Source organism: Hylobates moloch, unplaced genomic scaffold (genome assembly GCF_009828535.3).
Source record: "Hylobates moloch isolate HMO894 unplaced genomic scaffold, HMol_V3 SCAFFOLD_4, whole genome shotgun sequence".
Taxonomy (NCBI): Eukaryota; Metazoa; Chordata; class Mammalia; order Primates; family Hylobatidae; genus Hylobates; species Hylobates moloch.
Window position 1 is genome coordinate 48,154,483 of NW_026652279.1, and position 13,897 is coordinate 48,168,379.

General features: G+C 42.5%; 1 protein-coding gene and 1 pseudogene across 5 annotated transcripts in view; both read right to left on the minus strand.

The window, feature by feature from the left end:
- Positions 1-3,158: 3,158 nt before the first annotated feature.
- Positions 3,159-4,947, minus strand: LOC131383246 (uncharacterized; annotated as a pseudogene).
- The window catches only part of SIDT1 (SID1 transmembrane family member 1), a 97,397-nt gene continuing 86,658 nt past the window's right edge, over positions 3,159-13,897 (minus strand). For 3 of the 5 annotated variants that reach the window (XM_032150153.2, XM_032150152.2, XM_032150154.2), the window contains 5 exons: positions 13,057-13,103; positions 9,223-9,328; positions 9,022-9,132; positions 6,529-6,642; positions 4,970-5,101 (listed from right to left, as the gene is read on the minus strand). In XM_032150153.2, the coding sequence (XP_032006044.1) occupies positions 5,039-5,101; positions 6,529-6,642; positions 9,022-9,132; positions 9,223-9,328; positions 13,057-13,103 (441 nt within the window). In that variant the 3' untranslated portion in view covers positions 4,970-5,038. Of the gene's footprint in view, positions 5,102-6,528; positions 6,643-9,021; positions 9,133-9,222; positions 9,329-13,056; positions 13,104-13,897 lie in introns of all 5 variants that reach the window. The other 2 variants (XM_058437504.1, XM_032150150.2) reach the window with 1 other exon arrangement.

Genomic DNA, 13,897 nt, shown 5'->3' on the forward strand with positions numbered 1-13,897 from the left:
CCTCCCGAGTAGCTGGGACTACAGGCACGTGCCACCGCGCCCAGCATTTTGTTCACTGACGTGCATTTTGTTCACTGCTGTGCCCATTTTCTCACAGTGCCTAGCCCAAATATTTCATGACTATTTACTAAAGCTGTATTTCTGATTCAACGTAAGTGAACAGAGATGTGATGAGAGGATAAAGGGGAAATGCACCCCCTCAAAAAGCTTATTACTTCACAAGGTATCCCATTTTGAGGTAAATGCAGAGAAAACCTCATGCCTAAATGTGTCCTGTTTCCTCGAAGAGGCCTGCCTAGTACCAGGGTGCCTTGTGAAAGGTTCAGATAAGCAATTTAATGCAAATCATAAAATGTAAACCCACTTCTTTCTGGGATGGTAATGTTGCACACCCTAAAAGAGAGAGCGTTTGAATTATTTTGGAGAATATTCTGCTTAAAGGACCTAGAGTCATAATTCACACAAAAAAGTCAAGATTTAAATATATAACAGGGGCCCAAGAGTGAGCCATGTTGAGATTGTATATCAGTTTTCTCTTGCCCTGATTTGAAAATCTTTCACTGTTTAAATCTATTGATTTCTGAATTGCAACTATAATGCTGGGACAGGAGATGGGACCCCTAGTTTTTATTTAGCACTTGACTGAAATGTAACATGACTTCAAGGCTCTTTTATATTAAAAAAAAAGTCAGCTATTGTTCATCTCCAGTGAAATGAATAAACCTTAGATGACAGGGACTTCAAGGTAGATAAAAGGATGTAGGACAGAGCCAAGGAATTTAAACAATTTTCAGAGTTCAGGGAAAATGATGAAATCTCTTAATCTAGAGATATTTAAGAAGAAGGCAGGGATCTTTTGTCTAAAATTGGGGGAGCAAAGGGTACTTCTTCGTGAACAAAGGTATCCATCTAGTCTTTTTTGTACCACAATAAGAATAGCAAGACCATGCTTCAGGAAAGCTGTCTAGTGTAAACAGGCCCCGCCTTGGAGTTCATTGAGTACAGATGTCTTTGTACAGAGGAGACCCAAGTGAAACTCTCTTGCTCTGGTGTTCTAGAAACTCAGTGGTGAAGGCTGATCTGTGACTCTTCCCCAGATTCCTCGAATTCTTGAGTGTTAAGGCCTAAGATTTAACATGCACTTAATCTTGTTAACAAAGGTGCCTTCGTATTGAGGAGACATTAAAACTTAGCCACATAAATATATCTTGTCTCCTCCAGTGTTAAAAAAACAAAAAACGAAACTACTATAAGCTGGGTGGCATGGTAAACAAGCATTTTCCATTGCTTCAAGCAGAGCAAATAGAATCTCTACCGATATTGCTTCTCCTTAGTTTCACCAGGGATATTAGATTCATAGTGGTTCATTTCAAAACCATGCTTCCTCTTTCGGGGACCGTTTTGTCACCTGCAGGCTGAAGCGTTCTCCTTAGCTGAAGATGCAAGCTTGCCCTACAGAACATTTGGTAATAAGGGTGGGAAGGGAGGGAAACATTTGCACGTGGCATTCCCTGAAATAGGGTTGTAATAGCTACTCGAGAGGAGAAAACCTAGGTTTTCCTTGAGATTCCCAGGGCAGAGACAGCGGTGATGAGGTGTCACATTATAAACAGCCAGGCTTTGCCACTTGGCCCTAGCTTTGGAAGCATTGTTTTTTTTTCATCTGAGTTGGAATAAGGATATTCAGGGCCAGAGTCAGGGAAATGCAGCTACAAAGGACAAGGATGGGGGTAGGGATGAGAGGAGGCTGAACAGCTATGGGCAGTGTCTCTGAAGGTGAAGAGGCCTCCCAACCTGTTCAGGGCCTGGAGCTGAGGACGGGAAACGGAACAGCTGGTTTCAATGAAGAGCCCCTGGAGGAGAGAGATCCCAGAGTGGCTGATGGATCCACTCTTGCCCTGCCTCCCTGTGGGATTCAGGAGGGTGAGCCGAGGATCCTCTCTGTGTGAGCACCGCCCCCGATACCCTGCACACCTCCACCTTCGCCATTCTCATGTAGAATCATGGAGATGTGCCAGCTGAGGATCTGAGAGTTTCAGCCACTTACCCAAGGGCACACAGCGAGTAGGTGGACTCCAGAATCTTCCGCAGATTGTACTGTTCCTTCTGTGAATAGTGTTTGTTCCTCCCTTTCCCGTGAGTTTTGGATAGAGACTATCACCCATATTGAGGAGGATTTGGGAATTTGATTTACCGACACATGCATTTTGTGACCCCACAGAACCTTCTGGTGGGTGCCTGGAGTTACAAAGAGAGCAGCTGCCATTTTCTTTGCCCGGAGAAGCTGGCTCGGTGACCTCCTTCAGTCATGGAAAGTCCCTTCCCCAGATAGACTCCGGCATTCCACTGGCTTCTCCTGCTGCTAAAATAAAACTGGGCGAATCCCTCCGTAAACCGTGGAGCATAAAGAGGTCGGGCTGCTTCTCCAGCATTTGTCAGGGGTGTGAAGAGGTCATTTTTTATGTGCACAGCTTTGCTCCTCTGGCTGCGACATCTCTGTCCTGCTCCAGCTGAACTGCTCTTATTACTTCTGTGCTTAGTTTGCCAAGAGCCTCTTCATAGTGACTGCTTTTCTCCAGTTATGCTCCTGTTAAACCCGGCTTTCTGAGTCACTCTTCCTTTCCCTTTTAAAGAGTGAAGTCCATGAACCCAGGCAAGAGTTAGCATAGACACTGTACTACAGAAACGGCTCGTTAAGCTCTTTAAGCTCTCTGTGCTCCCCTCCACCCCAGCACTTGTGTAAACCCTACAGATGCTGCTGAATGACTTTATGTCCTCCAACCGTGAGACTGGCGCTGTGGAAAGAATTAGCAACATGTACATTTAGAACTGATATTTGTAAAAACAAGCTTGGTCTGGATTTTCAGTAGTGTTGCAAGAACAAACCTGATCACAGTGTGTGCGTTTGTAGCACAAGACAGACATGATCAGAAAACAGTGAAGGCTCCAGCAGCACAGTTCACCATTTCCTCCAGGGCCCTCTCCCCATTTCCACTCACATTTTCCCAAACAAGCTACCAAACAGGTGATGCATCTGAAAATTTATTCGCTTCGGCCACAGGGCGACTTGAATGGGCTTTGTTGTTCACATTTCTTCCCTTGGTCTTCTGTGGATTAGAAACCAAAGTGCTAAGATAAAGAAATTAGCTCAAACTAGCCATAGTGAAACAGGTTCAAATTTTTATTTTTTTTTATTTTTTAAGAGATGGGGTCTCACTCTGTCATCCAGGCTGGAGTGCAGGGGCACAATCATAGTTCACTGCAGCATCAATCTCCTGGGCTCAAGTGATCCTCCTGCCTCAGCCTCCCAAAGTGTTGGGATTACAGGCGTGAGCCACTGTGCCCTGCCAAAATTTTTTTTACATGTTGGATTAACACAGCCATTTAATTGGTGGCCTTCATACGGTCAGTGGAAGCCAACACTTCTTAAAGAATAAAGAATAACAGAAGACTAAGTACACATTTGGGGACTTTAAAAAAATCACAAAATATTTCATTGAAAGCATCTTTGTGTTTTTAAAATCAGGAAAAGCTTGCTGTTCAAACTTCTAAAATGGATTTTTGAACACAATGCAAATAGTTTAGAGAAAGAATAATAATTTAAAAAAATGCCTGATCCATTTCTCTAACGAATGATCAGGAAAGCAGAGGCAAGAGGTGACTTTAATTTCACAAGCAAATACATACGCATGTGCACATTTATACGTCTATTTTCTGATTACGTCATACGCCAGGCAACAAGGGGGCCTGGTCAATGTAGAACTTCTCAGACACAGAGCTGCCAGACAGTGTGAGAGTGGAACCCGGATGCTGAGCTTGCCAACACCTTACTGGGGACAGAATGTCAGGTGCAACCGAGAGACAACACTAGATTAGCTGTGCACTTTGCAAGAAGAGGGGAAGAGGACAATACGTTCATCCTGAGAGCTGCTTCTGAGAACCTCAGGGAGGAAGTCTAGAACCCTGATCTACATAAAGTGACAGATGACGGACTCGCTGTGGAGGACTCCTGAAGTAGTGTCCCTGATTAGAATGCTGATTTCTTTCCCAAAGGTGATGTGGGCACAGAACTGAGCTGTGTGAATGGGAGGCCAAATAAGCACTGCTCACTCTGCTGAATTTGCTCTGGCAGCCCAAGTCCTTAAGGTGAGGTCTGTCTGGCTGCTGCTGCTGTTACCAGTCTTTTAGTATGGTTAGTCATTTCTCTTGTTCCTGCTGCTGTTAAAAGAGCTTTTCCTGTTTTTCCTTCTGCCTTGAAGCTGGCCAGACATCTGTGGAGTGACAGGGCCTTTCCAAGAAGGCAGAGTCAGAGTGATGAGGTCCACATAGGTCAGTGAGATGGACACGAGGGAATATGTAAGCACCCAGGCCTCGGCCCCAGTGACAGTTACTTGTTAAAAGGAATGTGTGACAAACCCCACTCCTGAGCCCTTCTGATGGCATCAGAAACCTGGGGGAAATATACAGAGTTTCTTCTGGGAGGTGACTAGCTTGTGCCATTAGAACATCTATCCCAGTAGGGCAGGGCCTGGGGTCACCTCCCCCCCATATTCTAAAGAATCACATCCTCCTGTTGGAGCAGCGGGTGTTGCAGAGGTGTGAAGGGGGCCAACACAGTTTCTGGGCAGGAAGTCCAAGCTGCTGGCCTTTCTGAGCAGGGCAACAACCAGAGAGAAGCATGCAGCAGCATTCTGCCATTGCTGGCAAGTCTCCGTGAGGGTGGGAGGGACCCCAAGATGGTGAGCTGACTTGGATACAGTGCCTATCCCTGTTGCTCTCCCAAAGCTGCAGATGGAAGGAGCAAGTGTTTCTCAGCTCCTCAGGTTTGCGTCTGTCCTCAAAACATGGCTCCCCTTCTTTCTCCCTTCTTGCAGGTTTAAATCTCCCGCAGCCCCTCTCCTTCCTGTGTGAACACAGAGTTGGCGCTACAGAGGGTGAGTGGAGCATCTGGCAGTGGTTACTTTGCTGTGGTCGCTGTAATTTTCATGAAACAGCACCAAGATTGATCGCTCCCTCTCCTCCTCTTAATGTTGGAGGTTCAGAAGACAGGGATCTGATCTCTCCGAACCACATCAAGGTCATCATCCAAAGTTAACAAAACCTGAAATGAGAGGGACAGAGAAATGAAAGGAATGGACAGTCACTGTCACACTAAGTCCTGTTTTCTCTCTGAGACGCCCACAGACTGGAAACTGTTAGTTCCCTCTCATTCTCATGCCTTCTGCAGCTCTCTGCAATTCCTTGCTCTTAATAGGCACTTATTATAATTATACAATTCATTTGTCAATTAAATATTCATGAAGGTTTATGATGTGCTATTCCAGATGCCATGGAGATAAAGTTTGTAATGAAAGAGACAAAAATCCCTATTCTCCATGTAGCTTACATTCTAAAGAGGGCTTTAGACATGAAACAAATACATGAGTAAAATATAGCCTGTTAGATAGTAATAAGTGCTAAGGATAGAAGTTAAATAAGGGAGGAAATACAGGAAGTATCAGGTGTGGGGAGGTAAAAAATTTTGATAGGGTGGCCTGGGAAGTCATTACTTAGGGGACATTTAGATCAAGAGTCAAAGGAATAAAGTCCTGTTGGATGGAGTATTGCTATATAAGAAATGTACCCTCCTCCTCCATTTCTAGTTCCCTCGACTACTACTGCCCCACGTGGAACCTTTAGTTCCACTTTTGCTGTCTCTGTCTCTCTCATGAAGGTGACGATCAGAAGTAAAAGACATAAGGACTGTTTATACAGATTGGCCAAGCTTCCCAAACTGGCCACTAGGGGATAGCCCTGCTCCACTCTTGAAGTTATATGGCCCTCCTGAGCCCGCTTAGCGTGGAGCCCGGGCATCTAGTAGGTCTGGAGCCCGGGAGTCTAGTACGGTTGTTAATTGTCGATTGAACCTGCCTACAGGCACCATGGACTTTTAATTGAGAAAAGTCAAAGTTAGGATTAAAGGATGGAACTATAATCCAGGGTTGATATAAATACTCATGGCTTCTGAGAAAGGGTTGGGGCAAAAAAATAGAGAAACTACAGGAGAGATTTGGGACAGACAGGTCAGAAGGCAACAGAGACGTGGCTGCTATCCCAAGCCACTTAAGGAATATGTAAAATATTTGTGAAATATTCAGGGAGACTGGAGGAGGAGGAGGAGGAATGTGAGTATGGCATAAGAAGGAATAACCCAATGTTATCGGAATTGCTAAAAGTGGTTCCTGGGGGAATTCTGGGCATGTGGGTCTAATAACCAACTCAGAACAAATGTGCTGTGCAACTTAGGAAAAGTAATTTTGTCCCTCTGTGTCTAAAGATACTGAAGAGCAAAAGAAAAACTAAAGATCTAACCAAAGGATATAAAATTTATAAAAGAAATAAGATGGTCTGTACATTGAATTACAAAGAGGAAATGGAAAGTAAAATTAGAGAGGAATATAAAAAAAGAATGTAAGGAAGAGCAGAAGAAAATGAGAGTGCAAGATGTAAAGAGAGAAGAAAGTCACAAAAAGATAGATATGAACTCACCAAGAATGAGAAAAACAGAGCAGTGGCGGAGAGGAAGTGCCAGATGTCATGATCATCGAAGAAATCCAGCAGAATGCATTCGCGGTTCTTCTCCCGGGATTCGGCCGGAGTTCCCTGGAGGAAGGTGAGGCAGGACATGGGCAAGATTCCCACAGTTCAACTGTTCAAAGAGTTGAACATCCGGAAAGCTACAAAAACACTACTAGATGTCTGGTTCGAAAAGTTAGCTTCCAAGAAAACATCCATCCACACAAAAACCTGTACACAAAGACCTCAAAAGCACGGGCAACCAAAGCAAAAATAGAGAAGGGAGATTACATCAAGCTATGAAGCTTCTGCACAGCAAAGGAAATGACCAACGAAGTGAAGAGACAACCCACAGAATGGGAGAAAATATTTGCAAACTATCCATCTGACAAGAAATTAATAACCAGAATATATAAGGAGCTGAAACAACTGTAAGGGAAAAAAAAATCCAATTTAAAAATGGGCAAAAGATCTGAATAGACATTCTCAAAAGAAGACATACAAATGGCAAACAGGCATATGGAAAGGTGCTCAACATCATTGATCATCAGAGAATGCAAATCAAAACTACAATGAGATATCATCTTACCCCTGTTAAAAAGGCTCGTATCGAAAAGACAGGCAATAACAGATGCTGGCGAGGATATGGAGGAAAGGGAACTCTCACACACTGTTGGTGGGAATGTAAATTAGTACATCCACTGTGGAGAACAGTTTGGAAGTTTCTCAAAAAACTAAAAATAGAGCTACGGCCGGGCACGGTGGCTCATGCCTGTAATCCCAGGACCATGGGAGGCAGAGGCAGGTGGATCGCCTAAGGTCAGGAGTTTGAGACCAGCCTGGCCAACCTGGTGAAACCCCGTCTCTACTAAAAATACAAAAAAATTAGCTGGGCATGGTGGTGGGCGCCTGTAGTCCCAGCTACTCAGGAGGGTGAGGCAGGAGGATCACTTGAACCTGGGAGGCGGAGGTTGCAGTGAGCCGAGATTGCGCCATTGCACTGCAGCCTGGGAGACAGAGGGAGACCCCGTCTCAAAAAAAAAAAAAAAAAAAAAAAGAAAAAAAGAAAAAAGAAAAAAATAGAGCTACCATATGATCCAGCAATTCTACTACTTGATATATATCCAAAAGAAAAGAAATCAGTATGTCAAAGAGTTATTGGCAGTCCCATGTTTATTACAGCACTGTTCACAATAGGCAAAATATGGAATCAATCTAAATGCCCATCAACAGAGGTATGGACAAAGACAATATGATACACATATCTACATAGACAGTGTACATACACATACAAACACAATAAAATACTATTCAGCCATAAAAAAGAATAAAATCCTGCCATTTGCAGCAACATGTATGGAACTCGAGGCCATTATGTTAAGTGAAATAAGTGAAGCACAGAATGACAAATATTGCATGTTCTCACTCATATGAGGCAGCTAGAAAAGTGGATCCCATGGATAGAGAATAGTTTGGTAGTTACCAGAGCCCAGGAAGGGTGGGGGGAGAGGGAGATGAGGGGAAATACCAAAGAATATACATGTATTTATGACCGCTGAACTGCACATTTTAAAATGGTAATGATGGTAAATTTTATATGTATATTTTACTTCAAGAAAAAAACTTGTACACAAATATTCACAGCAGCATCACTCATAATGACACAAAAATAGAAACAATCCAACTGTCCATCAACTGATGAGCAGGTAGATAAAATATGGTATATCAGTACAACGGAATATTTTTCAGCAATGAATAGACAGGAAGTACTATGTATGTTACAGCATGCTTGAACCTAGGACACATAAGTGAAAGAAGCCAGACACAAAGGCCGTGTATTGTGTAATTCCATTTACATGAAATGTCCAGAATAAGCAAATATACAGAGACAAAAGGGAGATTTAGTAGTTGCTTAGGGCTAAGGGGTTAGGGAGAAATGAGGAGTGAATGCTGAGGCATATGAGGTTTCTTTCCGGAGTGACAGAAATGTTCTAAAATCTATTGTGGTAACTGTTGTGATGGAATGCTAAGACTTCTTCCTGTTCTGTGCCTCAGATATACCACTAATTTCTTAGGCTTCGGCTCTGTTATCTATGGACTGGATGTAATGACACTCACGCTTGGGTATTTGTTGATGGATGGAGATTGTAAGAAAGATGAGAAGATGCACACTACTCAAGGCTTTTGACCACGTTAAGCATCCACTGGGACCAGCGTCGTAATACAACGTGCAATGAAGACCAAGTTTGCAATGTCTGTAGTGCTTACAGATTTATAAAGTGCCACCCTGAGAATGATAACGCATGCAGTTATTGTGCATTTATGTGCGGCTATTAAAAACCATCCCTGGTAGAGAAAACTTTCATTTTAGACACTGTGAAAACACGGTAAGAGAGGGAGGTGGAAAGGCCAAAATGGCAAGTTGGAGAGAGAAGTTGTTTTTGGATAAGAAAACTGGCCTCTTACCTCCCAGCTGCTGAGATTCTGGAAGAAGAAATACAGGGCGGCAGCCCACATCACAGCGGTGGCCACGATGCAGAAGAGCGGGACTGGGAGGACCTTTTCAGAGCTGCGGAGCTGTCAGAGGAGAAGCAGATGCGGCCTCACGGGACCCCGCCTTCGCCTGCCCGAGGGCCCAGGGCAGCCGCTCCCGGCGCCCGCTCTTACCTTCATGATGATGTAAAAGGCCAGGTACAGCAAAAGGTTACAGATGAAGATGCCCAGCATGTAGGAAGCAAAGTCCCTGGGGCGGTATATCAATCCGAAGAGGGCGCTGCAGGCGTGGGAAAAATGTGGGCAGCCGTGAAGGTGGATTTGTAACACTATTGGCTTTTCCAATCCCCCAGTCCCTTGAGGGGGAAGGGGCAGGTTCTTTTTTTCTTTTTAACTTTTATTTTTAGTTCATTTTTTTTTTTAACTCTTACCTCGTGATGGAACAGTAGATTTTTTAAAAAAATACTTTAACATGTAAGTATCTTTTTTTTTTTTTTTTTTAAGAGTTGGGATCTCACTCCCTCACTCAGGCTAGAGTGCAATGGCGTCATCACGGCTCACTGCAACCTCCACGTCCTGGACTCAAGCGATCCTTCCACTTCAACCTCTCTGGTAGCCGGGACTACAGATACATGCCACCACTTCCAGCTAACTTTTAAGATTTTTTTGTAGAGGCAGGGTCTTGCTATGTTGCCCAGCCTGATGTTGGATTCATGGCCTCAAGCCATCCTTTTGCCTCAGCCTCCCAAAGCCCTGGGATTACAGCCGTGAGCCATGGTGCCTTGCCTATATAAGTAACTTTTAATTTAATACACTTTCTTCCAAGCATTCATTTCTAATAACCATGTGAAGTTCCCATAACTGAATGCAATGTAAACGATCATCTTTCCCCTTTTGTTGAAGTGTTTTCTCACATTCTGCGGTTTTTCACTATAAGAAACACTGCAATGAATAAATAAATACTTTCAGACATTGAGCTTATGTTTTTCATTTAAGATTAGTTCCTTAGAATAGAAGCAAAATCATCTCCATGATTGGCTTGACACACATTACCAAATTTTTGCTAGCTGTCCATGGTTTTAAAATTAATGCTAAAGTTAATTTTGGTTGGAGTCAGCTTTAATTTTGTTCCAAATTTCTATTCAGTTATAATATGTCCTTTATTACATTATTCTTTCTTATCTCCTTGTTTTGAAATTTTTTTTTTTTTTTTTTTTTTTAGACAGAGTCTCGCTCGGTTGCCCACGCTGGAGTGCCACAGTGGCACAATCTCGGCTCACTGCAACCTCCACCCCTCCAAGTTTAAGCAATTCTCTGCCTCAGCCTCTGGAGTAGCTGGGATTACAGGCGCATGCCACCATGCTCAGCTAATTTTTTGTATTTTTAGTAGAGACGGGGTTTCACCATCTTGGCCAGGCTGGTCTTGAACTCCTGACCTCGTGATCCACCCGCCTCAGCCTCCCAAAGTGCTGGGATTACAGGCGTGAGCCACCGCGCCCAGCCTGAAATAGTTTTTAATGAGTACACATCCACATATATATTTTTTAAAATCTCAATATCTCTATCTAGTTGGGTTTCTGTCCTCCATTCGGATTCACTGATTCATATTTCTAATTTCTAATTTTAGATTGGTGCCTATTTTATTATTATTTTATAATATGCTAGATTATCTGATTAGGCTAGCCTGCACTGTTCCATTTGGTAGCCACATGTGGCTATTAAAATTAAAATTAAATTAAATTGAAAATCTACTTCCTCAGTCACGCTAGCCACATTTCAAGTCTGCAATAACTATTTGCTAATAGTTACTGTATTGGACCGTATGTGTGAAACATTTACATCACTCCAGAGAGTTCTACTGGACAATGCTGGGCTAGTCACCTCTGCTCCTCCTTCCTTCTGTTAATCGCTTTTCCAAAGATCTTTGAAATTTTTGCCTAATTAGCAAATAAATTTTAGAATAAAACCTTATTAACTTAATTACTATTCTAACTCTAAATGTATACATTACCTTGAGAAAGGATATCTTTGCAGTAGTTAATCTTTCCATCTAGGACCTGATGTCTCTCTTCATTTAGCTAAATTTTCCTTATGGCTCCTAATAAGATAATTACATTTTCTACAGAAAGATTGTGTACATCTCTCAAAATTTATTCCTAAGTATTTAAAGTGTAAAGTACTATTAATGGACTCTCTTTGTTCATTTTGAATTACAACTGACTTTGTTTTTTTTTTTTTTTTTTTTTGAGGGAGGGTCTCACCATGTTGCCCAGACTGGTCTCAAACTCCTGGGCTCAAACAATCCTCCTGCCTTGGCCTTCCAAAGTGTTGCGATTCTAAGTGTGAGCCACTGCACCTGGCCTCAAGTGACTTTGTTTTGTATAATACAGAAAATTTTCTTCTCCCAGATTTTGAAATCTTTAGTATACCAGGCAACTCTTGTACATCCTTCCTTCAGATTCTCTAGTTATTAGCATTTTGTTACATTTGCTTTGTCATTTTCTCTCTCTCTATATATATGCATATGTATGTACATACATCTCTATGCCTCTATATAAATACACACATATGTATGCACACACACCATTTTTCTTCTTCAGGACCATATGAAAGTAATTCTTTTTAAAATATCATTCATGGGAAATCATTCCATGTCTTTATGGAGCAACTGGGAAGGAGGTAGACCACTATCAGATAATCACGGTGTAAGTCTGTCATTGCACCTCCTTCATCCCTAGAGGCCCTTTTGTTCCACAGAGCTGTCTATGAAGAGAGGCCATTTGCCTTGTCTTGTGAGCAGATCGTGAATATGGTTTTGCTTATGTGAGAGACGGAGACAAGCCAAGTGATTCTGAGCCCCCGGGGTCATAGTCAAAGGTTGCTCATTATCAAGACGTTGGTCCCTTTTATCCTCCCAGCGCCCTCTCTTTCAGGACCACCAGGACTGTGGAGTCTGCTAGAAGGCTGGTCAAGAAGAGACCACTGCCCAAGAATCCTCTCATCTTGACCTGCCCCCAAGTAAAGGAGGAATCCTTAAATGGTATACATCTTATCCTGAGGCAATCCCTGGGGTGACAACATGGGACGCTTCTTCCAGAAGCACATGCCCCTCAAATAAGACTCAGATTCTCATGACTTGATTCTAGCTTCCTCTGAAGGCATGCCTCTTCATTCCTTATTGTTCACTGGGATTATGGAATCTTTTTTTTTTTTTTTTTTTTTTTATCAAAGGCCACTGACCCCGAGGAGCTCATCATCTAGGAGCTACAAATAAAAGCAGTTAAACTTACTTATAGTTTGAATGATCAATAAAATATTTCACTCATTCAACTGTATAAATTGAGAATAGATTGCATAAAATAATTCTGGCTAGCAAAAATATACATCTGTACTGTTCTATTTTGAGCCATTTGAGGAATAAATGCCATGGGGAAAGAGGAAGAAGAATGATGTAGGTAGAAAGAAAGAGACTGGAGGGAAAGAAATAAAAGAGGGACTTGCACACACACACACACACACACACACACACACATTTAGTAAAAGAAACATTTCTACAGAAAAGAAGGCCTACTGGGTAGTCTTTATGAAAGTTCTGTGAAAGAATTTAAAGCTATGTTGGATGTTTGCAATCACTGGTATAATCTATCTATCATCTATCTATCTATCTATCTATCTATCTATCTATCTATCTATCTATCTATCTAATCTATCCATTCATCTATCCATCCATCTGTCCATCCCATCTTTCTATCCAATGTATCCACATAGACTTAACAAGTTTTGATATTTGTCTTGTTGAGCAAATGAACTCAATGCATCAGTGTTTTAAGAGAGGCTACAATTGCTACACGAGAATGTCCTACTACCTTTTTTTGAGTCTCTAGAACAAGCAGTCCTACCTTCTCCTTAATTTCAGATTTCTTTGTAAAAATGACAGTCAAGGAAAGCTAAACCACAGTGTTACTGACATTAATAAAGGCAAATACATGTTTTCATAAGACTACTTACAAGGACCAGTTAACCAGATTCCCCACAACCAGCAACACCATTCTATCCTGGAAAAGAGGAAAGAAAACATCAAATGAGAGGCTGCACATCCTACTTTTCTTTTAACTTACTGTAGTAGAAGTATCAACTATGGGAAAACAATTGCATTGGCGAAAACATTTTCTATGGTTCTAAGAGTGCCTTGACTATGATCTGACACTAATTGTATACAAAGACTAAATGGCAAGGCTTTTAACTGCAAATAGACCTGACTTCATCCCTGAGAAAGAAAATGTGGTGAGCAAAGCAGGACTCTATTTCTCCCCAGTGTTTAGTGGAGCTGGGCCCACGGGCCCACTTCTCAGTGAGGAGGCTGGTGGTATGTGCTGATTACAGAATTGAGAGAATTCTACCACTGGTACTATGTAATTGAGCACTGTTTTTCTGGGGTGTACTACTTGGTAGCCACTATTGCAACTCTCAGGCCCTAGCTGTAGGGAGTTAGTTTTGTACCCATTACTGTGGTTTCAAGGTGGTCCTGAAACTCCCAGGTTCCCGTGTCTACAATATAGACTCTTGTAGGGGAGAAAATAGGGAGAAAAGGTCAATTTTAAAGGACAATAGGCCGGGTGTGGTGGCTCACGCCTATAATCCCAGCACTTTGGGAGGCTAAGACGGGCGGATCACCTGAGGTCAGGAGTTTAAAACCAGCCTGGCCGACATGGTGAAAGCCCGTCTCTACTAAAAATACAAAAATTAGCCAGGAGTGGTGGCACACAACTGTAGTCCTAGCTTCCTGAGAGGCTGAGGCCTGAGAAGCTTTTGAACCTTGGAGGCAGAGTTTGCAGTGAGCCGAGATTGT